This window comes from Anser cygnoides, chromosome 25 (genome assembly GCF_040182565.1).
Source record: "Anser cygnoides isolate HZ-2024a breed goose chromosome 25, Taihu_goose_T2T_genome, whole genome shotgun sequence".
NCBI lineage: Eukaryota > Metazoa > Chordata > Aves > Anseriformes > Anatidae > Anser > Anser cygnoides.
In genome coordinates this window covers 1,472,462-1,498,959 of record NC_089897.1, presented here as the reverse complement: position 1 = coordinate 1,498,959, position 26,498 = coordinate 1,472,462, and the positions used below count along the sequence as shown (strand labels likewise).

The window sequence follows — 26,498 nt, the reverse complement described above, 5'->3', positions numbered from 1 at the left end:
TTTTAAGTTATTGACAAAGGAAAGCAAAAGATCATTAATAAAGTATTTTTATTGCTGTCTCTCCACAGCAGTCCTGCAAGCCAGCACGCGCCCTGCCCAGCAAGTCCGAGCGTGCAACCCAACTCCCCTCCCTAGTGACCAACCCAAAATCCTGTCCTCTCCTCGTGGCAAGCATTTCCACCGTCCTTTCCACCTCCCCTGCGCACAGCCTGATATCCCCAGCTCCCTGACACGCCTGTGATTTAAGTGCAATGGAAGAAATGATTTCGGACTGGTCAAGAGCAGCATATTCTGGTGCTTAACTTCTTTCAAAACACTGTGGGCCCTGAGGAATCAGAAGAGCCAGCTTAGACCACGCAGACTGAGCCCCAGCACCTCGCCAGGACGGCTATCCCCAGTGCACGAGCGCTGGGACGCCACCGAGAGAGCCAAGCACCAGGCTGCTCGGATTCACAAAGTCACGGGAGTCACAAGGCTGAAGACTTCCTGCCCGCTGATTTACTCACGGCTGAAACTGGAGCTCATTTCACACATTCCTCCAAACTAACACTAATTCTGATTCTGCACAGCGGTCCAGAAAGGGGAAGAAAAAGAAAGACCCTATTGTCAGCACAAACAGGATTAGGCTCACAGTCACATGCTGCCATTCTGTCTCCTCTCCCTGCACCAGCAGCGTGGTCGGATTCCCTCTGAAAGGCTTAAAGCATCCCGAACAAAGTCCTGCCACTGCTACGGAGAGGAGAGGGGAGGAGGAACCAGAGCGACGCCGCTGGGGTGACAGCAGACGTGGCCGCTGTATGAGCACGAGGTGCGGTACAAAGCCGCCTGAGGTGCCAGCAGCAGCTGCTCGTCACCAGCCCAGGGCTTCCTGGAAGAGAAACGCCTTTCAAAACGAACATTAACAGAGAGGCTGCGGGATGGTGAAGAGCCACGGATGTCAGCCCTGAAGTTTCGGATACAGCCGCCCCCCGAGGAGGAGGGCGGCACATACGGCTGTGTTTGCCTACTGCTCCTTTTCACCTCCATCCCTTTTAGTGCCAAGTCTTCCGCTGCCACCGGAGCCCGATTTCCTGTGCCACGCCGCCACCGCCCTTCCCGAGCCGAGGGCGCGCGCTGCCTGCTGAGCCCAGACCACGTTCGTAACGCACCTGCCAGCGTCCCCGGCTGACGCAGGGAAGGTGACGTTTGCTTTGAACTCCTCGTGCCCTTAACCCGAGGCTCTCTTGTTTAAACACACGCAGGCAGGAGGCCAGGTCCAACACCGCCCGCCGGCCCCTGCACGAAGACGTAACGCGCGGCAGCGCGCGCTGCGGGAGGCAGGCAGGTACAGGGACATGCTGGGTGTCTGTAAGGTTTGCGCCAGGTCCCCTTGTGCGAGCCATAAACTCAGGCAGCGCTGAGCGTTGGACCAAAAAGCTCCAGAGGCGATACGTGAACATCTCTGTCTTGCCTCAGTGAACCAGGTATGTTGAAAGCTGTTGTAATCGCCTCCGCTTGGGACCGGGTACTGAAAATAACGACAGGAAAAGCGCTCGGCACTGGTAAACTCACGGGGCTGCTGCGGGCGGCGATGCTCACAGGCAGGGAGAGGCTGAGGCTCACAGCAGCTTCCTCACTCCTGTAAAGCAAGGATCAAACCCCAGGTGTCTTAATCCTCATCGCAGCCTAAGCGTGCTTGGAAGGGGAAGCCGCTCTCAGCTGCTAATGCAGAAGAAACAAAACATTAGGACATGTCTCAACAGGGAATTATTTTTACTTAGTGTCTACTTTTATCTTAAAAACAATAGCACAGTGAAGGGAGAAGCTGTGAAACCAGACACTGGTGGAGAGAGTGGTATGAAACATGATCTAGCTAAAAACAAATAGGTATTTGTGTTCACCTACAGGGAAAGGCTGCAGAAATCCTGCTGAACAGATAAGAAAACCACCACAAGCACTACCAGACTCTATGGAAGAGCCTCTTTCAAAAGGCTTTTTAGCTGCACCAAAACCCCTGAAGGACAGACTATAGATCCCACCGGTCACGGAGCAACAGAAGCTGGAAGCATCGTAAACATAAATCTAAAATAAATCCTTCCCTTTAAACCACACAGTGAAATTCCTGCAGCTATGCCTAGTCCCAGCTCTCCTACTCCCAGCTTGTCCCTCTAAAGGGATCTAAGATTTTCAGAGGGAATAACCCTCAAATTTAAGCCATTTTGGTATATTTAGTGCACGTTAGTGGGGCTTATAAAAAGAAAAGAGATGAACTGTGCCTGTGAACTTGGAATTTTACAGAAGCCAAATTACTTCTTGAAAGGAACTGCTTTGGTCACTGTCAGGGGAAGGAAGGCGCCGTGAGAGCAGACAATTTTAGATGCTTGTTGGCAGGCTCGCTCCATTCATACTCATCAACAGTAACATTTTTGGCAGCACGGATCGCTGGCTTCGAGAAAAATGAATGAAAATGGTAGCTATTAGGAAAATTGACAGCGTGGGATATCTGTTGTTGGGGGGAAAAAAAAAAAGCAAACAACTCTATAAAGAAGTTATGCAGCACTAAGCCAGTAAACTCAAAGGACAGCACTCCCTTTGAGTCTGCCAGGATTACCATGACAAAAGTCACACCAGAAAGCCTTTTCCCACCCTTTATAGAGTTGTCACTGCAGCCATGGGGGCATTTTGCAGCCGCGTACACTTGCACGAGCACGAATGCACCCCCAGGAACAACACCAGGAGCAACATCTCATCTCGGGAAGCGTCCACCCAACAGCCACCCGGACCGTCACGGTCACCAGCACCCACGGAAAGCCTTCAGGTGACTGAAAACGTTCTGTATTTGCAATGAGGACAATGGGAAATGCCAGCTAGAAGCTTTCACAGCCATAGCTAAGTAATTCCTGGTAGGACGAGCCCCTTCCTGCGGCCAGTGGTTTGCAGGGAAGAGATTTCCCTACAAATTCCCTGCTCTCTGCCGTTTCTTTCCATTTGAGATGACGCATTTGGGCTTTCAATCGACTTCCATGAGAAGCAGACACACACAGTCATTACCAGCACTACCCTAATTTCACAGCAGACTGAAGGGCTCGCTCTTTCCTAAGAAGCTAGCAGCACCCAGGTATTTAAACCTCGGTAGCTTCTTGGGGCCTGGCCTAAGAGAATCATGTTCTTTACAGAAACCCTCGGCCTTTTGGGGCAGTTTCTGAGATTGTGACTTGATTTGCATTTCACGTTTTAGATGGGGAAGGCACAGGAGCATCAATCTACTTGCTCAATCATCAGCTTGAATATATATATATATATATTTACATTACATATAACTAAATGATGTCACTGCTAAAAGAATGCCTGATTCATCAGCTGATACATCCAGAGGCCCCAAACTCACCCCTTGCAAGAGGGCATTTGGCCAAATCTCACTGCTGGCCTGAAGCCAGGCTATAATCATAAATACTGAATTTATGCTTGCATTTGTAGCTGTCTGGCCGCGCCGTCTCCAGAACAAATACATAGACAGATAACGTCAGGAGAAGACGTCTGAAACCATCAAATTTCCCTTCAGACCCATCTCTCTCATTAGCTCACCGCCTCGTGGCACAAGAGCCCTCTCGTCAGTAGCTTCGCAGGCTCAAAATAGATTTTCTGCCTCAACTTCTGCAGTTACTCAGTAATCATCGTCTATTGTATGTAACCAGCATCTACACAGCTAAACACATTTATTTCTATTAATATCTTTGTTACTATGGTTATTATATGTGAGAACTAATTAGCGGTACACCAGCGACCTTGATTTTGCTGAGTGCCAAGCATCATCTTCTGGCAGAAGAAATGACTGTATGGCTTGCAATACTTGCCACCGTTGCAGAGAGCAGATGGAAAAATCAGCAAAACACAAGCAAGTCAGGAAGAGGGTAAGTTGTCAGCTGCAATCCGAAAACAGACAAACTGTAATAAAAGCTCCGGGGAAACTGCTGCAGACAAGGCTCTTCTTCGTAAGGGTAACAGCAAAGGAAAAGATGAATTTCCCCTCTGATTTGGAACACAAATCGTATTTTTAAGCAGCTGTGGTAGAAGGGCAGAAATTAGACATGGAAAATACCTATATTCATGTCAATGCAGATTTGCTCTGTACCAAAAATCTGTCCAGAATCTTGTTGGGTTAGGTCTGGACAGGCCATCTAATCCATTCCTAATCCATCTAATCCACCATTTCATTTGGAAAGATCTTCTGCAATCCCCAAATCTCTGTGATAGGACACTTTCCTTCATATTAATCCTCCTTATCTCGGGAGCCAAAGATCCTGCTTACTTGGAAAAAAGGGTTCATGACTGGCAAAAGAAGAGGTCGGTGACTTCTAAGTACAGGAAGACTTTCAAGGAAGCCAACAGCAGAGGCTTTGACTGCAAAACACGGCTGAGAATGAACTGAAAAATAATTTTGGAGGAAATAAAATTGAGCAAGTGATCGAAACTTCTGTAAAAAGGGAAAAAAAATAGCTGCCTTGAAGATGCATAGGAAGAAGTAAAAGCCCTTTTGGAAATAAAAGCCATTTTACTAGCTCAAGGTTTTGGTGCAACCGTGGAGCAATCTGCCTGGTAAGCAGCCACAGTTCTATTCAGGACTGAGAGATTCAGAATTGCAGCCAAGGAAGAGAAGTACATTGAATTAACAGAAAAAGAGACTAATTTACGCACAGTATTACCTAGCCGTTAGTACTAATCCAGTTGGTATCGTATCTACTCAATTAGTATAAAGCCATTTAGAATCTAAGGGAATTCGATCACTACCAGATGAACGAATTGTTCACCAAAATCACCCCCAGCTCCCCGGTGAGCACATTACTGGTGTGCACCCGGTGCACTGCCAGACCAGCTGTTCTCCTTTGCGGACAAGCTGGTCCCAACGCAAAAAATCTCGATGGCTTCGCTCTGCTGAAGCTGCAGAGCAAACCCTGTGGATGGTTCTGTGTAACACGGAAACAGAGCTCAGCACTGCGCTGGGAGGTTCGTTATCCGGGTGGATAAAGTGCAGTGGGATGTCTGTATTCACTGCCACTGGTGGCTTTAGATTATCAACTTTCTGTTTTTCCAAGCATCGACTACGTCGATATACCACTCGGCGACCCAAAGCAGTTGCATTCGTGCCACAAAACATATCTGTGCCCAAAACAAGCGCGTTTCCAGTTGTCTCAGCTCCCAGATTACCGTTATCTGTTGCAGTACAACGCACCCAAGGCCAAAAGACTTGGAAATTCAATTCCAAGTTAAACTGCTGAGGAAAATCAACATTTCCAAGCAGATCAAAGAGACTGAACTGTTCACTGAAGGCTGCCTCCCCACTTAGGTAGACCCCTGAGGACAATTTTATTCCCAAAATGACTCCTAAGCACCCTGCAAACTGGAAGATCACAAAGCTCCAGATGAGGTACAGTTCTTACAGCACACCCACTGCCGACTAATTTGGTGCTAGGAGCTCTGAAAGCAAACCACAAGTTAACCTGAAAGGAAAAGAGGCAGGGTGTTTTTGGCAGGGGTGGATCTCCACCTCGCTGAGGAACTGTTGTGCTATTTCTAGCTCGTCGGCTCAGTAAAGTTTAAATGCCAGCTGCCCCGTGCTCTGAAATCTGGATTGTAAACCCTCTTCAGCTGCCAGGGAATTTCCCAAGGCTAAACCTCAAAGTGAATAACAACACAGAAAAGAAAACTAGGAAGAAATATATAAGCAAGTACAGTGTTTCCACTCCTCCTTGCCAGGCAGAAGCCCCACTTCTCATATTCTAAGCATTATTTACCTTGCAATCCGATCTGCATTTTTATTTCCAAACTATAAAAAATAAAAGGTTAGGACATAATTCAGACTCAACTGAGCAGCAGCGGCAGAGGTAAGAGCTCAAGGAGTCCAGGAGAAATAAAACAAGCGGAGAAGTCATGTTTAATAGTCTCTTTTCTGGGCACATGGCTTAGTTTGAAGAGTACCCGCTGTGCAGAGAGGTTCCACAAGGCCAGCAGGACCCAGCAGCTGATGTGAGAATACGTCCAGCCATGCTCTCCTCCTGAGCTACTGAAGCGCAATTTATTTTTGCTGCAACAAGAGTCTATTTAGCATTCCAGAAATGGCACGCGTTTATTTCGAGCTGAGTGGAAGTGGTTGGAAACACCGGCAGCTCACATACGTTTTATAAAACTGACAATTTGGTTCTTCTGGCAAACTGCAGCAGAGCAAGCCTGATTTTGGAGATTACTTTCTGTGAAAGGTAAATGCCATCTCCTGTCATGTGCGCGCTCTCCTTCCCCATCCCTGTTTGAACAAAGAGTTAGTCGCTGTTTATTAACTGACTCCACAATACCCTGCGGTTCTGATTTTAGATAAAGAACTCCTCAACATTTACATTTTTCAAAAAACGTAAGAAAGGCACCAAAATGGACTAGTAAGATAAGAATTTTTCCAAAGATCAACACGAAAGGGTTTGTAGCCTGTCTTAAATGCTTTGCTAGACATAGCATGTAAGTATTTCTGAGACAAACTTATTACCTCTGGTTCAGTGCTCAGTACCTTGGGAACTCTCTTTGATTGCCTGCAAAACAGCAGCAACTGCTGGGAAAAGACACTTGACAAAGCTTCGTTCTCATAAACTGGCTCAGAGTTTCTTGCTACAAACCATTTCCCCCCAGTTCCCCAAACTGGTTCTCTTTGCCACTCTTCCCGGGGCTGTTTTCAGAGCATCGTACAAACGGGCTCGCTAGCTTTATCTCTGCTTAACCAGCGGGAAGCTTAAGGCACCACGCGATTAAGTGACTTCCCTTTAGCCACACGAAGTGTCACACCGCCGGTGGCCACGAGACCCGGCCAACAGTCCCACAGCGGGTGAGCCGCAGCCATCTCATCTGCCCCCAAACCCTTCCTGCTTTTGGGGCACGCGTCCTGCCTGTCGGCCGCCTGAAGGCCAAGGCGTGCTCCTTCCAAGTTCAGGGAGGTTGTCCACACCTGAATTACCTGCTCTCTGCAACGTCCTCATGTTGCTCAGATCTCCACTGGAGGTGCCAAAATGATGCAAGGCCTGTGAGGACGCAGCCACTTCCCTCCTCTGCTGTCACCCGAGTGCTGGCTGCAGGGGGCTATGGGGCCCTTACCTGCTGCTTCCTAAAGCCTTCATGATTTGGGTGCTCACCTGGCACCAAAGGGACTGCCCTCAGGAGGTCTGGGGACGACACCACGTAGGGCAGGACTTTGCAGGGGGACCCGGCCAGGCCGGGCCGAGGGGCCGCATCCAGCTGTATGGCCTTCGACAAGGGCAAGCGCCGGGGCCTGCGCTTGGGGCACACCAAGCCCGGGTGCCTGGAAGGGGGCCTGGTGAGACCATGCCTCGATTTTGTGTTCAGCGGTGGGCTCCTCGCTACAGGAAGGACATTGAGCTGCTGGAAGAGCAAGGAAGCCGTGAAGGGACTGGAAAAGCAGAGTTATGAGGAGCGGCTGAGGGACTGGGGGTGTTTAGTCGGGAGAAGAGGGGGCTGAGGGCAGACCCCATCCATCTCCGCAGCACCTGGAAGGAGGCTGCAGTGAGAAGGTACCGGTCTTTTTTCTGAGGTGAAAAGTGATAGGATGCAAGGAAGCAGTCTCAAGTTGCAACAGGGGAGATTTAGCTTGGCTATGGGGAAGAATTTCTTCACGCAGAGGGTGGTCAAATGCTGGAAGCTGCCCAGGGAGGTGGGGGAGTCCCCGTGCCTGGAGGCATTTAGGAGACACACGGATGTGGCACCGAGGTCATGGCTCAGCGGTGGGACCCGGTAGGTCGGGTTGAAATTGGACTTGAGGATTTTGAAGGTCTATTCCAACCTTAATAATTCCACGTTTCTATTACCTGGCTGAACAGAATGCGCTGAAAAGCAGGAACAGAATGCTTCGCAGATGGAAAAGTAATGGCTGTTTTATCATCAATTTCTAACTGCCAGCAGCTTTGTGGTTTCACATATTTCCCATAGCTGCAACGGTTATTTTAGACAAATTACGGCCTTCAGCAGCAGCAATTTCCCTCATCACTGAAGAAGACTATTAAAGCAGCTAAAGCCAAAATTGCAACGTGAGTGTCAGTTCCAGCAGAGACTGTCCCAGGCAAAGGTCCTCCAGAGGTGCCTTCTGCCTCCGTCATTTCACGATTCACCGACTTCATCAAGCCATTCCCAGATGCGATTTCCCTGCCTTCCTCCCCGCCCACCGTGTTCTTTCAATTTCCTTCAGCTAATTTCAAATCGAGGTCAGAAAACCGGGAGAAACCTGAAGGATTAGGCAGTAAGCACACACCTCACGCTGGCAGCAGATCTTTCTGTACCAGTAAAAGGTGCTGGAAACCCTCTGACTGAACGCCCCAGCACTTCACTGTCACTGCAAGGCCGCAGCTGCAGCACAGCGCTCGAGCACGCAGCAATGCTGCAAAACTCACTGCTGTGAGAAATTACCCTCTGAAATTTCCAGATCGCAGCTTTTGGCCAAGAAACTGTACTGAGGAGCAAAAAAAAGAGCTCCTAGGACCTGAGGAATTCCCCACCCCTTTGCGTCGGGGAAGCGAAGCGTCTCTGATAATGTAACGCGACCTTCTGCCGAAGGCAGGCCGCAGGGCCCATCTCGGCAGCTCCTGAACAGCAGAGAGCCAATGCTAGTTTTTTGGTTTTTTTTTCTGACTGATGAACTGCCTCTGCCCCTTCTCCCCCATGCTTTCCGAGGAGGAGGACGGGTCCCCTCGGGATAACGTCTCAGTGGCTCTTGTGCCATCGCCACCTCCCAGAGAAGCCGGTACCCACGTTCAGCTGCAGTGGCCTTTTTGTCCTGGCTGGGCCTGGGTGAAGGCTCTTGCAGGTTTTGAAGAGAGGCTCACGCAGCTCCCGACTAGCCGAGGAGCTAATCCACCAGCCCCACACAACAGCAGGGCTGACACGTCAGCGGGCGCTTCTGCGTGTTGTGCCCGGCTCTGAATTCCCTGCACGAGGAACGGAAGCAGCGACTGCTCGGAAGGGGCAATAATAAACGAATTGTTACGGCCAGGAAGGAATCCTGAGACTCTTAGATCCAAGTTATGAAATGAGAGCCCACAGAAGCCTATTCATTCCTAGCTAGGCGCACTCTGTGACACCCACATATTTCTAACCGCTAAATTGATCTAGAAGAAAGACACACCACAGGCTTTCTTGATATTTTCCTCTTAAATACCAGCAGTGGCTTTATCTGCTGCAAGGATTACATGCAATTGCAAACAAGAAAGGGGAGGAGACAAAGCAGTCTTGACTGGAAAAGGGGATATATGGACTGAACCACTGTGAGCTGAGAGGAAAGGCTCTGCTGAGACACAATCCGGTTTGTGAGGAGTTACACGAAAGAAATGTCACTTCTGGCTGCGTATTTGACCTACATTTCCAAGCAGCAGAGTACTACATCCTGCACATGGTACTCGACTGTTTTGTTTTCTAGGATAATTTTTAATTGTTTCTAAAACCAATCTGATTTCTCCAAAAAGGTGGCTCCGGTATTATGTTATACAAGATGGTTCTGCAGCTGCTCCCATGCCTCGTGTTCCACGGTCTGATACCTGGATGGAGAAGTGACAATTGGTAGCAGGATCGATAAACCCGGCTGTGCAGCCTTGCACCTGCCAAAGATAATTTGGCTTCAGCCTTTATCAGGAAGCTTGTACTGTCCAGCACAGTACCCTTCATTCAGCTGCTTCCAAAACCACGGGAAGGAGGAAAATAAAACCAACCGACAGAAGCAAAGCAAAGTACAAAACGCAGAAAACCTTGCTACGAACCCTGTCCTAAACCCTTCCACAACTCCCAGTCTTGCTGCACAGCAGCTTAGCACCTTCTCATCCCAACCAACACAAGTAACAGCGGCGGAGATCCCAGGAGTCTGGCGGTCCAGCTAACAGCCTGGGAGCAAAGCAGAGCACAAACCCCCACGCCACTCGTGTGCTTCCTAAGTTCAGGGAAGAAAGGCCTCTGCGAGCTTCAGGCCCTGTTCACGAGCACGGTGCTAGCTGAAACAAAACGAGCAGCCCACCGTCACCTCTGTTTCTGCTGCTCACATCCGTCACCGACCAGCCCAGCTGCTGAAGCGGTGGCTCAAGCGCTGCCCTCTTCCCTCGGTGAACAGGTCTAATTTCCCCTCGTGTTTCTCCTCCGTATTTTCTCAGTGACTCAGTGCTGATGGTATCTCGGCCAACTTTGCTCGCTCTCTTGTTTCTCCTCTGCTGCTTCCTCACCCTGCTTTCAGACACCTGAAGCTCCCTTTCAGCTCTCCAGGGCACTGCCAAAGCCAAATCCAGCGGGGTCTCCTTCCCCGTCCCAGCCGCACCGCACCCCGGCTCCCTGCTGACACAGCTTTCCTTTCCGTCAGAGCCTTCTGACTCAGTGGCTCTTTCAGGCTGGCCCTTTTGAATTGGAGCGTGCGAAGCTATTACCTGATTATTTTCTCCACCTAAATTTTATTATTTTCTTCCAAACATAGGGATTACACATTGCTTTTCCTCTGGAAACCACGTAACGTGCAGAATTGGGTGGCCTATCAGGCTGAGGTTATAAAGACTCTCCACAAGCTCACATGTTTTAGTACGTGCAATAAAAGTGTCACGAGACAGTTGTCAGATGCAGCAGCCAGTTAAAGCTTCCTGATGCAATTAAATAAACATCATTTTGATAAGGATTTCCACTGCAGTGCTGAGAACGCTGAAGCCCTGAAGCGTTACATCGAGTATGTTTGGGCAGTCCATATTGCCTTGGTTTCCCCGTTTACCAAAGGGGGATAAATATCACCTTTATAAAACAACGAGGTTTTTTTTTTAGTAGTGCTCCCTACAGCTGAAGAAAATAAAGACAGTAAAAAGAGGCTACTTTCAAACCAAACCAGGAGGAGGAAAAGGCAAATCACTGCTTTTATTTTAAAGCAGTAGATGTGCTTTCATGAATAATTACAGCCCGGTAAACACAACTGAAGTACTGCTCTTGTAGCCTCCGAGGCATTCAAAACATTCAGGTTCAAACACACACCAAGCAGCTGATGCTTCAGCAAGCCCACTCAGAGGGCCCTTTCTTCCAGCCCTACCAGGTTCCCTCGGATAGAAACGATCCTCTGCGGAACACGCAGCCCAAACGCTGCAGCCAGCAGAAGAACCCAAAAGTAAAAACCACCTAATCTGTTTTCTTTTCCAAGCTAAAAATAGGACAAAAGACTGAAAAGCACAGATGGTGGAAGCGATGCAAGATTTCAGGTTCTTCTGTTCTAGGAATTTAAGCTGCTAACACCCGACACAGGCTAAGCGTTATAAAAGATGTTCATAACTCGGCTCTGTCACCAGTGCCCAAACCCAGCTTTACAGATCTCTGCAAGTGACCCCTGTCATCCTATTTGACATGCATGAGGCTCATTTAATCCGAACAGCTGGTGTGAAATAACTCTTTCATATTTCCCTGATCTTTCTGCCTCTCTGATCCCTTCCTTGCAAATTTCCAGATAGAGCAGGAACAAAAACACACCCCATGCAGAAACGGCTTCAAATGAAGACATAACAAAAGGAACAAGGTATTATTTCATATGCAAATTGAAAGCAGAAAATAAAGGCAGATTAATGATTCAGTAGCAAAATTCTTCCGGGCAAATGAGCAGAGCTGAAAGAAAAACCCAAAGGGAGTGCGAAGCTGAGGTGTTTGGAGGAAACAAAACTGGAATGGAAAAGCATCGTCTTTTTTACACACTGATCTGTGTTCAAAACGCGTTTCTGCAAAGCATCCACAGTACTTATGCAAGAGAGGGGCAGGATCAGACCAACCACCACAAACGGCAGAGCAAGTTCAGCTGGCAGGAAAACAGGTAAAACCCCAGGATTTGTTGTGACCTCCTGCTCTCACCAGACCGCACGCAAAGAGGAACACAGACAACAAACACCATAACCGGCCGGGCTGTAGGGAAGAAAGGGGGCACTTGGAGCGGCAAAGTGCAAGATAAGGCAGACTGAAAAAGCAGAACTAAATAAAAAGACTAAGAGGCCTAAAACCACTAGCAACTAACCTAAAAGAAAGAGAACCATGTAAAAGAACAGCACAGGCACCTTTAATCCTAGAAGTGGTACCGAGGAATAAAGCTGAGCTCTTTTAAGAGACCACTAACAACTGCCCTCATCTGCCTCTCCCCGTTACAAACACTTCTGTGCCTCCTGCCAAGGTGACTGAACCCGCAATGAGTATGACGTGCTGCTTTGAGGTGGAACGAGACAGAAAGCTTGGAGATTTGTGACATCGGGTCTGGCAGAAATTCCCTAAAATTAGTGCACTGAACAAACCTCGCAGCAGGCTCTGCCGCACTCCTTTTCAGTGCCGTGCCTGGCGAGCTGGAGTACTGAGCAACTAGTGAGTCAGAACCGCCGCAAACAGGCACTTCACCGAGGAGAATGCTCGCTTAAAGTTCGCAGGGATTCTTCTGAGGATCCAGAAACCGTCAGGATTTACTGCCAGCCTCAGAGCTGCTGGGGCAACACAGCCGGAGAGCGCCAGGCCCCCCGGGGTCTGACTCCTTGCTCCAGCACCGTCACCCCGTAACCCCGCCGAAGTCGCTGCAGCCCTGCGCAATCGCTCCGAGCCCCTCGCTGCCCCTCCGAGTTTCTCCACCAGAAAAAACAGACAGGACGTGATCGTCTGCAGCTCAGAAAGCAGAGAGGAGAAAAGCAGCGTGCAACGCTGCGCCTCCGTCAGCACCCTCCAGGTCTTTACGTTTCGTCACGTCGCTCCGGTCTTTCGGCACTGCAGGAGGAGGCCGTGCCCGCAGCCGTGGGGCACGACACGAACCGTGGCTCTCCCGCGGCTCCTCGCCTTGGGTTTCCTCGGGGAAACCGAGGCCCCGCGACTCGGCCAAGGTCAGCGGCAGAGCCGCACCGCGGAGCCGTGCTTCTGAACCCCAGGCTCGGGCACAAAGCGCAAAGACCCCGCGGTCCCCTTCAGCGCTCCTCCTGGTGCCCGTCACGAACTCAGCCGAAAATGACACGCCGCCCTCAAAAACCCCAAAAGCGAGGTGCACGGGAACGTCCCGCGTCACAGCCATCCTTCTCCTCCTGGGGCGCGGCACCTCTTTTCCTTCTCCCCTTATTATTATTTTTTTTGGGGGGGGGGGGGCTTTTCCCCTCGCTCAGCCTCCCAGGAGGCTCAGCCCAGGGTTTCCAAACGCCCCCCCCGGTTTTCCAAACGCCCCCCAGGCTCCATAAACCTTCCCCCCAGGAGGCAGGACCAGCCCGGGGGGGGAGAACCACACAGCGCCCACTGCCCCCCGAGGCCCTGCCGGAGGCAGCCCCGAGGGGAGGCCGGCGGGGCAGGGCCTCAGCCTCCACCTCCCGCTTCCCCCCCCCCGGGCCTCCAGCCCCGGGCCTCCCCCCCAAAAAAAAAGCCCCACGGGGAAGGGGCTGCGGGCGCCTCACCGGGACAGGTGCTTCAGGATCTGCTTCTTGATGAGGCCGGCCATGCCGCGGCGAAGGGGGTGGGGGAGGCTCAGCGCCGAGGCCGGCGGGGCTCCATCGCCGCTCCGCCGCCGCCTCCCGGCCCGCTCCGCCCCGCCGCCGCCTCCCGTTCGCCCCCTGGCGGCCCCACCGGGCTCGTCCCTCGCCCCCCCTCCCGGGGGGTTAAAGGCACGGGGGGGGGACAGCGCTGGAAGCCCCCCGCGGCCTCGGGCAGGGCTCGTCCTCCTCGCCCAGGGGAGGCCGGAGGGCGGGAGGGTGAGGGCAGGCTGCCTGCAGCTCCCTGCTCTCGGCTCTGTTTACACGCCGGGTATTGGCGGGTGGAAAAATCCACCGAACAGCTTTAGGAACCTCCCCTGAACAGAGAAAACGGTGTGCTTAGAATCCCAGAATCAGTAGGGTTGGAGAAGCCCTCCAGGATCACCTGCTCCAACCACCCCCTCCCACCACTGTCACCCACTGAACCATGTCCCCAAGTACCACGTCCAACCTCTCCTTGAGCACCCCCAGGGACGGTGACTCCCCCACCTCCCCGGGCAACCCGTCCCAGTGCCTGACCGCTCTTTCCGACCAGAAATGTCTCCTCATTTCCCACCCGAACCTCCCCTGGCACAACTTGAGGCCATTCCCTCTCGTCTTATCCCTGGTTATCTGTGAGAAGAGGCCGACCCCACACCCTCCTTTCAGGTAGGCTTCAGGGTATACACAAGGAGGTGTGAGACTATCTCAGGGTAGCCAAAAATAACCTCTAAAGGTTGAAAAAAAGAGTCGAGAAAAGCATTCAGCACAAAACAACTTAACCAGCGAGGCTGCCGGAATGAAAAAAAAAATGTCTCAGTTCAAGCAGTGTCTGTGCTACTTAGTTTATGGCTGTGTTGTAACCCTTTGATGGATGACAAGGAGTTGGGCCATTTCACACGCCGAGAGATTTCAGGCTGTACTACAAAGGAGCATTTTGCCTCCAAGGCTGTGCCCAACAAAAGCAGCCCCACATAAATGATGACATTGTTCTTCAAATAAGGCACTGGGGCATTAAACTGATCAGTCAATCCTTTAACGAGAGAGCCGCGTGCTTTGTACTTGGCTACACACATTGTTTTAATCTGATAGCAGGCGGGTGGGGAGACAACTCCAGCAGAATACTTTTATCAGAGGTCAGTGGTGATCATCAGCGGCTCCTGCTTGTTTTCCCCAAGAGATATCGATGAATGCTGTAAGAGCCCGGCACCTGTCCAGCCTGCAAGTGCTGCGCACTGCACAAGTCTGCTATAGAACAGCAGAGAAACGCAGATTAGGGCTAGGCCATGGGATGCTGCAGATGACTCTTCTCTTTTATTCATTAGCAAGGTTAGTGTATTTTATTGTAGAAATATCCTCTAACTTTTGCCTCATCTCCATGTTTGTTGAACATGCCTATTAAATATTGGGCAATTAAATATTTGATGTCTCAGCTACACAATGTGCTTTATAGAAGCCTTCAAAGCATGAGCTCCTCAAATAAAATCTCATCTGATTCGACTGTCCTGTCCCAGAGCAGACGGCAGCTCAGGAGAAGAGCCCTTGCAGTTCTGCTGACCAGACACTTTCCTCTAAGATGCAAATTACTCCCACACTTTTGTATTGGATACAAATATGCCAAGAATGAGTTGGAAAATTCTGCCTATTGAAACAGATGACAACCGACACGCACAGAGCAGTTGGTTATGCAAACAGAATAAATTCTTTCAATCCAATTGGAGTCGTACACCTGCATTAAGCACAGCTCATCAAAAAGCAAAGCCCTTTCAAAAAAGGGGCCTTGAAAAATGTCTTCAACATCACATTCCTTTATCTGAAGAAAACTGGGCATTAACAGCCACTGACTCAACAGCTCGGATAACTTGGGTTCACACAAACAACTCAGTAGCAACAACAAAGCAAAAATATGTTTTTCAGCATCAAAACACTAACTACAATACCTTACTATCAGAAGCAACCTTTTAACAGCTTCTCTTTGTTTCCCTCAATGAAGAATCAGCATTTTATTAAATTCATCCTACTTTGTGTTACAGATTAACATCATTTTGCAGTCTCCTCAATTAGATATCACTGCACTTTTGTAGTGTTACATTTTTCTTTCAATTAAAAATGTGCACGCTTGTTTTAAAATAAGAATTCAGAATGCAGATACTGATATTTCTCTCTAGGGGAATAACATGAAAAAAATGTCATACCAGAGGACTTAAGAAAAAAAAATAAGAAGCTTAGTGCTAGGTGGGTGGAGAGGGTGCAATGAAGACTGATATTCTGCTGGACAGAAAAAAATACGCAGTAAGGGTCAGATTCTCCACATGTAAACCAGCATCAATGTTTTATTTCAATGGGGGAAAATCCAAAAAAAAAAAAAAAAACATAAAACAGACCAGTTACAAAAGCATCAGCCCAGTGTGCATCTAGGTCAAACCGTCTGCAATTTGAAACAACAGCAGATTTCCTCTACACACTTTTTTCATATAAAATCCTCGGGACGTAAGTCTACGGCATTTTAGCATGTGGAAGATCATAAAATGAAAAAAGCCACGGAGCTCCATTTCCACCTTTATCTGTCTGGGCGGGTCATGCCTGGCCTGGTTGGCACCATCATGGGTCTTGAGGGCGGTCTCATCATTGGGGGCCCTGGCATCATTGGCATGTGTCCTCCCATCGGTGGCCTCATCCCTGGAGCTACAGGAGGAAGGAAAACACATTAGAGAAAAGCTCTGGGGAGCTTTGGAAGAACTGCAGGGAGCGTCCACATTTCTCCACAGCCTCCAGGGAACCTTCATTTTGCATGTGTGTAAGCCTTTATCTGGGACCTGGCTGAGATGGATTACATTTCCCTGAAGGATACCAGCAATTAGTAGGGGTAGAATCAAGTTCCTGGGTTATATGCCCAGTTTTGACAATATTCACTGATAAATTATTTCAACCACTCAAAAGAGATGCTAGCTTAATAACTGCATTGGAAAGTTCATTTGGAAGACTTACTGCAAAATCTTCCGATTAAGTGTTTGAAAAAGGCCTGGTGTGCTTCTTGGAACTGGGTAATGGCACCAGCCATGAAAAGCAGGTCCTTTACCAAAAAGCACCGAGAGAGTGGTTTCCATCCAGCTTCTCCATTTATTGTCAGACACTGCCTCATATTACAGAGCATGCACATATTTTGTGCCGTTTTTAAAAAAAGAACACTTAAGGAACAGTTTCTACCAGCAACACAATAATTGCATTTCACTACTTTTGGTGTGCACGTGCGTATTCCTTTAGATTTGTTCCAGTAACTGCTTCAATAAACGTCCTCTGAGAACTCCTCAAATGCCAATAAGCTCAAAAGCGGAATAGATCAAGACATTTTAGTTTACCTTTGCTGTTCACAAAAACCTTTTTAAGGCACGTCACTTCTTTGGAACACATTATTTTAAGACACTTTAAACAATAAACTTCATCTACTGCTGAAATGCATCTGTTGTGCAAAAACGTGAACATTGCAACGATGGAATACCTGAACAATTAAAGATTGTCAGACCAAAAGTAGGAAAACTGCAATCTACCAAAGCAGTAATTTCAACCGCACGCCAGGACTAGCAAGCGCTCTCAACAAGCAGCGAAGGAAACTTAAATTAGCAGCTGTCAGACTGCTCCGCTCGAAAGAGAAGACTCCTTTCCAGACTTACCAGGTCCGACGGGCATCATTCCGGGCGGAGGCGGGCCCATCATTGGCATCATTGGGGGCCCACCCATATGAGGGGCTGGCATCATGCCGGGGCGGGGGGGACCAGCTGAACACAGACACAAACCGGTTACACATCCGCCTGCTCTCACATTCCTCAACAAGGTGAAATAGCTATTAGGCTTTACAGGAGGTTTTAGTAATTAAGATGACCTTGATTTTTTTTTTTTTGCAATCGTCTGCCTTCGTTTTTAGTTTTAACCTCGACTTCGGGTGCCAAAAAAGTGAATTGGAGGAAGAATACGCTCGCTATTATTTCCAGCTCTGCATATCTAATGGAGATAAACTGCCACTTCCCACAGCAGGGGGCTCTGTGCAGAAAGGGATCTCTGCAGTTTGCCAGCCAAAGTGCAAGACAAGGTTATCAATCCTACTATATTCTTCAAAAAAAAAAAAGAAACAAAACCCATTGTATCAGAAGTTCAGATAAAGCTATCTACACAGCAGCTACAAAGCAATGAGAGAGCACAATTCCATTAATGTGCTCAGCACTAATGAAATAAAATGAAGATTAAAGAAGATTGAAGAAATACTCTTATAGTGCATTCTCTTACATTTCGATATTTGCAACCTCAACATTTTTTGCTTTATTTCAAGCTAAAGGGACTTTTGTTTTTTTAATTGCATCCAGTTCTGGGCCCCTCAGTTAAAGGACAGGGAACTGCTCGAGAGAGCCCAGCGCACAGCCACAAGGATTATTAAGGGAGTGGAGCATCCTTCTTACAAGGGAAGGCTGGGGGAGCTGGGGCTCTTTGGCTTGGATGAGACTGAGGGGTGACCTAATTTATGTTTATAAATATGGAAAGGGTGAGTGTCAGGAGGATGGAGCCAGGCTCTTCTCGGTGACATCTAATGACAGAACAAGGGGCAGTGGGTGCAAGCTGGAACACAGGAAGTTCTGCTTAAATGAGACAAAACTTGTTCATGCTGAAGGTGACAGAGCACTGGAACGGGCTGCCCAGGGGGTTGTGGAGTCTCCTTCTCTGGAGATATTCAAAACCCACCTGGACGCGTTCCTGTGTGACCTGACCTAGGTGTTCCTGCTCCGGCAGGGGGATTGGACTAGCTGATCTTTCAAGGTCCCTTCCAATCCCTAACATTCTGTGAAACACCACTGCTAAGGTCTGCCCTCACCGCCAAGAAACAGAGACTTACGGATGCTGGGAGGGGGCGGTATCATGGCTCCTCCAGGGGGTGGTGCTGAGAACGGCGTCGGTGGAATTTTCCCTTGCTGGAATGCAGCCGCTACATTGGGGGGGAAAAAAAAAGAAAAAAAAAGAGAAAGAATCCCAGAAGAAAAAATAGTTACTAAGCGGAGGAAGCTCCTGTGTCAACGTTCCTTCTCATGCCAAGCATTCAGAACATACTTAACGTCATGGTGCACACTCATTTGTTCTTACTCTGGAACAAATCCCTGGTTTACACTGCTTGTCAAGATGGAAGCACCTGATATTCTCGAAGACAGTTATTACAGTAATTACTCCAGCTGAGACTAGAGAGCTCCAGGATGAATTTCACACACCTAGCTGGAAGGTGGATAGTAGAGAAAACACATCACATGATTTGCAGCTGTAACTTTCACCTAGGATCATTAAATTAATCCACGTTATCATGAAATAGGCCAATGACTTAGGCAGGTGACAAAAAGCGTGAAAAAGATCTAACGTGAAAGGGGAAAGAAGAAATTCAGAAGACCTGAATTGTCCAAGAGGAAGGCAAAAGATGTGAAAGCTGGAAGCAGCTAAAGAAAGAAAGTTGCCATAAGGTTAATCTGGCACTTGTATCTATCCCATCCAGAGAGGAAAAAAACATTATTTAGAGAATAAGTGAGAGGAAAAGAACCCCATGAACTGACAGAGGAAACATTTTGCACTTTATTCAAGCCTACAATAGCAAGAGAGGAGAAAAAAAATCAACATCCCTTGAGAGCTGAGGCCAAGCAACTAGAATACGTAAATAACCCACAACATTTCATACATTTTAATGTCCATTTTCCTACCTTCTGGTTTTCTTATTCACGCTCTTTACATAGAAGTGCTACTACCAACAGAAGCAAAAATAAAGTAAGCTTAAGCCCTAGAGGGATGTCTTATTTCTCTTTTGAAGGGAAGGAGCTAAAAACCTGTTATGAGATCTGGTGGAACACCTAGAACAAATTTGTTCCACGAGCCTCTTCTCACGAAGGCTTGCTAGCAAAACCATTGTGCTTGAAGAGATTGTCCTTGGAATTTAAGGAAGTTTGTTTAAAAACCAACACCCCAAGAGGGCTCTCGATCTAAACCCCCAGCCACTTGCCCCTAACCCACAGCCTCGTGCTACGTGAGCTTGTACGACGCTGCTGGCAGTGCTAAAGGCGAGGGGAGCTACAACCCTCAGCCGCAGCAGAGCAATGCCTGCCTGCAACGAGCCCTCTCAGCCTCTTACATGGGAGCCCACACTCAGACAAGGTCAAAATTCAAATCCCAAGTGACATTCTTATCCACAAATCATACAGCAAAGAGCCACCAGGGAACTGATAACGAATCAGCGTGGAAAAAAGGAAGAAAAGCACTTGGAGGACAGAAAGCAGTAACAGCAAAGCAAAACAAGATCACAAAAGGATTCGCCTTACTTGTTTTATCAATCAGGCTCTGGGCTTGCTCCTCCATCCATTTCTGGTAGTAGTCCTTCACATTCTCTTTGTGCTTTCGGCCACTGCAGTGGGTTTTTCTCACAGAGGGCTGAGAAAGATCACATTAAACCCAGAGCTTGTGTAACATCACATAAAATCACAGTTTACTGGGAACTTTGGTAAAACTTAAACATATCCTCTTTGGAAGCACAGAACTGCTTGGTTTCTGCATACACCCAGAGGCCAGGCGCTGTGCCATGCCCTCACGTACAAACGACAAGCATCGAGCCAAGTTTTCGGGTGAGACTGCGCTGACACCAAGTCACACCGTGACACCCAGGATTGGTGAGACCTAGCGAGACTCCAGTCCCTCCAGTTCCTGTTTCCTTTTTGAGCAGGACATCGCAGTAATTTCAAACAACCTGGGTTTAGTCGGTGCAGGGTTTATTTTAAGCGCATGCAATAGCACAGATGAATTAACGCAGAAGGTTTGTTACTTACCGACAAGCTAGTGGGACACCTTGGTATTTCAAATAGAGGGTTTTGCTCTATGTGGGGTTTATTTTAAGCACACCTGATATCATAAATGAATTAACGCAGATGTGGCTTACTGACAAACAAGCAGGACACCTCACTGCCTCAACTAACCCAGTTTTAGCCTACCCAAGTTCTATTTTCGCGTGCTCGGTACCCGAGGTGGGTGACAGCGGACGGCTGGGCGCTTACCGAGTCGTGGGTGAGGTATGTGTCGCAGTAGTCGCAATAAAACCTGCGGAGGCAGAAGGCCTGTTACTGACCAGGGACACCGCTCCGTGCCACCGGGACCCCCGAGCTCCCCCAGCTGGGCCAGGGACCCCCGGGACCCCCAAGCTCCCCTCATCCCAAACCCAGAACCCCGAATTCCCCCCAAACAAGCCCAGGACCCCCGAGCTACCCCACAACCAGGCCCAGGGACCCCCGAACTCCCCTCCAACCGGGCCCGGGACCCCCAAGCCCCACACAACCGGTCTTGGGGACCCCTGAGCTGCCCCCAACCGGACCCAGGGACCCCCAACTCCTCCCAGCCGAGCCCAGGACCCCCGAGTCCCCCCCAAAACCGTTCCCAGGGACCCCCGAACTCCCCCCCCAACCGGGCCCGGAGACCCCCAAAACCCCCTAAAACCGCCCATAACCGAGCCCAGAGACCCCTGAGCTGCCCCCAACCGGGCCCGGGGACCCCCGAACTCCCCCACAACCGGGCCCAGAGACCCCTGCGCTGCCCCCAACCGGACCCGAGGCCCCCAACCGGACCCGGGGCCCCCGATTCCCCCCAGCCCCGATTCCCCCCAGCCGGGCCCAGGACCCCCAAACCCCCCCCCAAACCAGACCCAGGACCCCCGGCCCCCCCGGGGCTCACTTGGGCATGGTGCTCCCCGCTCCCCGCCACCGGAGCCGCCAGGAAATGCCCCCCCCCCGCACCGCCCCCTTCCGCCGCCTCAGCCCCGGCCGGGCTCCGCGCACAACGGTGGCTGCCGAGGGACAGAAGAGGCCCGCGGGGCGGCCTTCGCCTTCCCCGCTGCCTCGGTGCCCGGCCCGGAGCTGGGGGCGCTTTGGGATCCCCGTTTTGGGGGGGGGTGTTGGGGAGCTCCGGGAAGGAGCCCCCGCAGCCCTGTGGGCTGCCTGTGCCAGGTCACAGCACAGAAAAGGGAGCGGCTCCGTCCCCCCTGACACCTTCCCCTCGGGTGTTTGTACACCTTAACGGGGTCTCCCCTCAGCGTTCTCTTTTCCAGGCTAAACGAGCCCAGTCCTCTCAGCCCGCCCTCACACCGCAGGTGCCCCAGTCCCCAGGCATCTCAGCACCCTCCTCAGGACTCGCTCCATGGCCCTCAACCCCCAGAGTCAGTAGGGTTGGAGAAGCCCTCCAGGATCACCTGCTCCAACCACACCCCCTAGCACCGCCGTCACCCACCAAACCTTGTCCCCAAGCACCACAGCCAATCTCTCCTTGAACACCCCCTTGGGCTGGGGAACCCACAAAAAGGGGCTCGGTGTTGGGCAGGGAGCTTGGTCAGGCCGCTAATGGCTGCCAAAAGCAGCCCGGGGGGGCCGCAGGCTGCTGGAGGGCTGCACCAGGAGCCTTGTTCATGCTCGTTTCAGCGTCACCGGGCAACGTTCTCCTGACGTGGAACACAACCGCGTGGGCTGTGAGTCCCGTGGGGCACCGTGGGGCCGGGGATGAAGCCAGGCGCTGTCTGGGAACAGGGCAGGAGGCAGCAGGGCGGTTGGTGCGACCGCCCCAGTGCCGTGTGCCCCTGCTGGGCCTGGCGCAGGAGCCGCAGCAGAGCTGAGCAGGTTTCGGGATGGCGCCTCGGGTCCTGCCCTGGTACAAACAGCGGCGACCCCGTGAGCCCAGCGTTGTTCAGGCCCAAGCGAATCCCCACAGGCTCCATTACTCATTAAGCGGGCTCTCAGGACACACAAGCGCCACGCAGCGATACGCGGGGGTTTGTTTGCCCTGCGATCTCCCTGGGTGCTTCGTGACACAGCCCGGCTTTGAGTTCCAGCCTCTGTTACACCCCTGCCTTCAGCCGTGGCACCACAACCCCTTCCACCCGCACACCAAAACCACGAGCTGGGCGCCGTGGGAGCGCCGCGGCCCTCGCCTGGGGCAGCCCCAGGAAGCTCCCGTAACCCCCAGCCAGGCCGGGACGCAGCTCGGGACACAAACACCTCACGTAACGCGGGGCGTTTGAGGTCAAAACCTGGTTTATTTACAGTAACGTGCTCAATTTGTACGAAACAGCCTTTATTTCCTCAGTTTGCACCCCCCAGCACTGCCAGGGAGGCTTCCGCCTTCCTCAAAAGCCAGGATTCGCATTGCTGAGGCCTGGGATTGCCCGACCCGCAGCGAGGAGCGGAATTGAGGCGAAAAACGAGGATTTGAGGAAAATTCCAGGCCGCGAGGCCTCTGCCCCCCCCCTTCCCGCTGCCATCCCAGCAGCCCTTGCGCCTCGCTACGCCCCAGCACCCCCCTCCGCGTCACGTGACCGATTTGCATCCATAAACACGCGCGCTCTCCTCCCCGCGCCGCCTCCCATATATGGCAGCGCGCGCGCGCGCGCGGCGGGGCGCATGCAAATCCCTCGGCTCCCATTCGCAGACGGGGGGGGGGGAATCGGCGTCAGGCGGCGCGCGCGCGCGCCGCGTTATGCAAATGCCTGATTCCCCTCCGCGCCCGGCCCGCGGCGTCACAAGGCGCGCGGGGCGGGGCGGCGCCTGCGCGGTGCCCACGCCGACGCCCGCGCCCCCCTCCCCTGCCGCCCGCCCGCCCCCCGCCGTGCCCTCACACCCCCCCTCCCCTCACCCTCACCCCCCCCACCCCCCCTCCAATCGCCCCCATGCGGCGCTGAGCGGCGGCGGCGGCGGCCCCGGGAGCGGCCCCGGTAGCCTGGGGGGGGGGGAACCCGGACGAGCGGCGGCGGCAGCAGCAGCAGCAGCCCCGGGGGGGGTGGCGGTGGAGGCGGCGGAGGAGCCATGGAGGGCATGGACGTGGACCTGGACGCGGAGCTGATGCAGAAGTTCAGCTGCCTGGGCACCACCGACAAGGACGTGCTCATCGGCGAGTTCCAGCGGCTGCTCGGCTTCCAGCTCAGCCCCGCCGGCTGCGCCTTCTTCCTCGACATGACCAACTGGTGAGGGCCGGGGGGGGGGGGAGGCTACGGAGAGCCCCGGGGGGAGGCTGAGAGGCTGCGGGGAGGCTGCGGGCTCGGGGGGAGGCTGCGGGGGAGGCTGTGGGGTTGGGGGAGGCCCCTTGGGACCGTGGGGAGGCCGCCGGGCTCGGGGGGAGGCTGTGGGGTCGGGGGAGGCCCGCGGAGGCCGTGGGGAGGCCGCCGGGTTGGAGGGAGGCTGTGGGGTTGGGGGAGGCCACAGGGCCTGGAGAGGGACCCGGGGGAGGCTGCACGGCCTGGGGAGGCCGTAGGGCGGCCCGGGGAGGCTTTGGGGACCGGAGGGAGGCCGGGGAGAGGTTGTGAGGCCGCTGGAGGCCACAAGGAAACCGGGGGTGGCTCCAGGGGGGCCGTGGAAGGCTGCGGGGCCGGGGGGAGGCCGCCGAGCTGGGGGAGGCTGCAGGGGGTTGGGGGAGAGCTCTGGGCAAGGGGAGGCCGCAAGGGGACCGGGGGAGGCTGCCGGGACTGAGGAGGCCGCCCCGAGCTGCCTGAGGGGGCATCGGGCCTGGGGGGGGGGTCTAGGGGAGGCTGCAGGGGCCTGGAGGAGGCCCGGGGAGGCCACAAGAGGGGCTGGGGGAGGCCGCCCCGAGTCCCCTCCAAGAGGGTGTCGTGCCCGGCGGCGGGAGGCCGGTGCCTGCCGTAGGCCCCGGGGTGGAGGCTGGCAGGGCAGGGAGCCCCCCGGGAGGATTTCTCCGAGGCCGGGGCTCGGCGTTCGGCCTCCCCGCTCCCCCCCTGCCCGGTGCCGGGGGCATTGGCAGCCCCGAGAGCCCCTGGGTCAAAGGGCTGCGGGCTGTTAACCAGTGACCAGCTCCTGGCACCGCTCCTCCTCCGAGGGGACGGAGGGCGAGCGGCCTCGGCGGAGGCAGGGCTGGGCCGTGGCGCCTGTTGGCCCCAGGAAAATTGGGGCAGAAAGTCTTGGCCTCCCCGGGAAAGTTGCCTGGGCGTTTGGTGAAGATGTAACGTCTGCTCGCGAGCTGGGCGGCTCTCAAAAACTTCGCTTTCTGGGGGGTTTGGAGGTTGTGAAAGCTCCTCGGTGCTGGCCCGGGTTAAAAGCAGGAGCACAGGTAGTCAGGGAAGCCGCAACTCGAGGGGAAAAAAATGTGGGGAAGATGCGATTTAACGGTGGAAAACGGAAAGTAGGAGGGTGTGGGGAGCGCAGGGGTGAAGGGGTGGTGTGAAATTGCTGCTCCTTGTTGCCACCTGCGACCGTAAAACCATCCCGGCCGGGGTGTGCAGGGCACTGACCGAAGCGGGAGCCTCGCGGTGTGTTCACGCTGAGGATGCAGGAGAGCCGAGCGCCGTGCTTCAGACACAACAGCAGTTACTTACCTAAATTGTCCGTACGGTTTTTTTAAACTATATTCCATCGAATCCAGGAAACCTCGGGTTTGAAGCTTGAAATCCGAGTTGAAGCCCTTGATATCAACAGTTGGGGGAGGAAAAAAAAAAAAACTTTCGGGGAACTGTCGAACTAATCAATAGTAACGAGACAACTTCGTAACCTCCTTCCTTCCCTCTTCCTGCGGACCTGTAGGGAGCTCTGATGGCGAACGTGCAGCTGCAGAGGGAGCGAGGGAACAGCAAATAATGCCGTGTGCGTTGCAGGCTGATAAATGCAAAAGAGTCTCGTTAGTGTGCAGGGGTTTGCGCTGGGGAAGTGTCACAGCAGAAAAAGCTTTCCCGCCTCCTTTGTGTTTTGGTGATAACAGGAATAAAAGCACCTGTGCTAGACGTTCTGCTTTGCGAGGTAACGCTGGGGGGTTTTGGTGTTTTGTGTTTTTTTTTTTCCTGTGATGTTCCGTGGGAGAGCAGAAACCTCAGGAGAGTCCTGGGAAGGACCTGGGAGCTCCTAGTGAGGTGGCTGTGTGTAACCGTCACGTTCCTCGTTGGTGTTGAAGCTCTCTTTTTCAGGAATATTTACTTTCTTTTGCAGTATCAGTTTCTTAAATACAATCTTAGAACTATTTTTTTATCTTTTTAGTTACAGTCAAAAATCTGAAGTGATCAAAGGAACTCTAATTCACGAGGAACTCACAACTTCAGTGGCTAAGCTCTGGGAACGCAATAAACTTTTAGTGGTTTGGTTTTTTTTCGGTGTTCATAAGCCGCGCTGGATGGGTGGGAGGGTGCATAAAAGGAAATGTGACAACGTGGGGGAATGCGTACGACGCTCCGCGAAAATCAGCGCAGGCTGCGGTGTGGTTGCTCCCGAGGTGGGCTGATGAAAGCCCGGCGGGGTTTTGCCTTTCAGCAGCCCGGGCACGGCCGGGGGTGCTGCCAGCCCTCTTTGGGTGTTCTTGCCGGGATGCTTCGGTGCCGCCCTGCGGGACCGCCCGTCCCCTGCGCCTGTCACCCTACGGCTTACGGTTCCGTTCTCTTCCTGCCCCGTTCTCCAGCTCCCACCTCCTTGGGCTACCGGCCTGAGTGCTCCCTGTCGTTATAAAAAGCCTCGGCCACGTTTTCCCTCTCCTGGCAGCGCCTTCCCTTTGTCGTGCTGAAGGGCGCCGTGCACCTCCAGGCTGCCACCCGAGGTGGTGGCAGGTGCCGCCGCCGCCGCACGGGGACTGATTCCTCGCCCTGGAATTAGGGCCTGGATCTTCCGTCACCATCCTACCCTGCGAATAACCCCTCTGGGTGAGACCGCCGAGTCGCTTCTCCTGCTGGTAAAGGTCGGGCGCTCCTCCTGGGAGGCGATGTCCTCCCTCTCCGTGCCAGGATCGATGGCTGCTCGCGGCAGGGCTGAGACCTGCGCTCGTGCGGCGCCCCGAGTGCTCCTCAGATACGCTCGTACGGGTTAATTAAGAACTTTTTTTCACGAGTGCAGCAGGCGGCTCTTTGATGATAATGATGTAGTCGCCGGACCTGGAGCTACTTCCTTGTTCTAGGCCTTTGAGATAGCGAGGCAAGCGAGCTGAGCCGGGCTTTGAACGCACGTTTCCAGGGCTATCATTAGGAACTGCGTCTGAATCTCCGCT

The 26,498-nt window shown here is 52.5% G+C and overlaps 3 protein-coding genes across 5 annotated transcripts in view; 1 reads left to right on the top strand and 2 right to left on the bottom strand.

Annotated features, from left to right (window-relative positions):
* The window catches only part of BLTP3A (bridge-like lipid transfer protein family member 3A), a 34,899-nt gene extending 21,313 nt beyond the window's left edge, over nt 1-13,586 (bottom strand). For both annotated transcript variants that reach the window (XM_048071059.2, XM_048071058.2), the window contains exon 1: nt 13,428-13,586. In XM_048071059.2, the coding sequence (XP_047927016.1) occupies nt 13,428-13,471 (44 nt within the window). In that variant the 5' untranslated portion in view covers nt 13,472-13,586. The remainder of the gene's footprint in view (nt 1-13,427) is intronic.
* A 2,194-nt stretch (nt 13,587-15,780) lies between these two features.
* SNRPC (small nuclear ribonucleoprotein polypeptide C) lies at nt 15,781-21,323 on the bottom strand. Its single transcript, XM_066982843.1, has 6 exons — nt 21,216-21,323; nt 20,546-20,588; nt 19,820-19,928; nt 18,364-18,453; nt 17,153-17,257; nt 15,781-16,166 (listed from the first exon to the last, which is right to left on the bottom strand). The coding sequence occupies exons 1-6, from the start codon at nt 21,221-21,223 to the stop codon at nt 16,042-16,044; spliced, it is 480 nt and encodes a 159-aa protein (XP_066838944.1). The 5' UTR covers nt 21,224-21,323; the 3' UTR covers nt 15,781-16,041.
* A 1,811-nt stretch (nt 21,324-23,134) lies between these two features.
* ILRUN (inflammation and lipid regulator with UBA-like and NBR1-like domains) overlaps nt 23,135-26,498 on the top strand; it is a 33,673-nt gene continuing 30,309 nt past the window's right edge. Inside the window, exon 1 of one of the 2 annotated variants that reach the window (XM_066982842.1) lies at nt 23,135-23,490. In XM_066982842.1, coding sequence (XP_066838943.1) covers nt 23,333-23,490 — 158 coding nt within the window. In that variant the 5' untranslated portion in view covers nt 23,135-23,332. The remainder of the gene's footprint in view (nt 23,491-26,498) is intronic. The other variant, XM_066982841.1, reaches the window with a different exon arrangement.

What these genes read in the sequence shown, in the direction of transcription:
- SNRPC (XM_066982843.1), bottom strand. An exon ending in GAGCCTGATTGATAAAACAA is followed by an intron (nt 18,454 to 19,819) that starts GTAAGGCGAATC and finishes CCCCCAATGTAG; the next exon opens with CGGCTGCATTCCAGCAAGGG. An exon ending in ACCGCCCCCTCCCAGCATCC is followed by an intron (nt 17,258 to 18,363) that starts GTAAGTCTCTGT and finishes GTCTGTGTTCAG; the next exon opens with CTGGTCCCCCCCGCCCCGGC.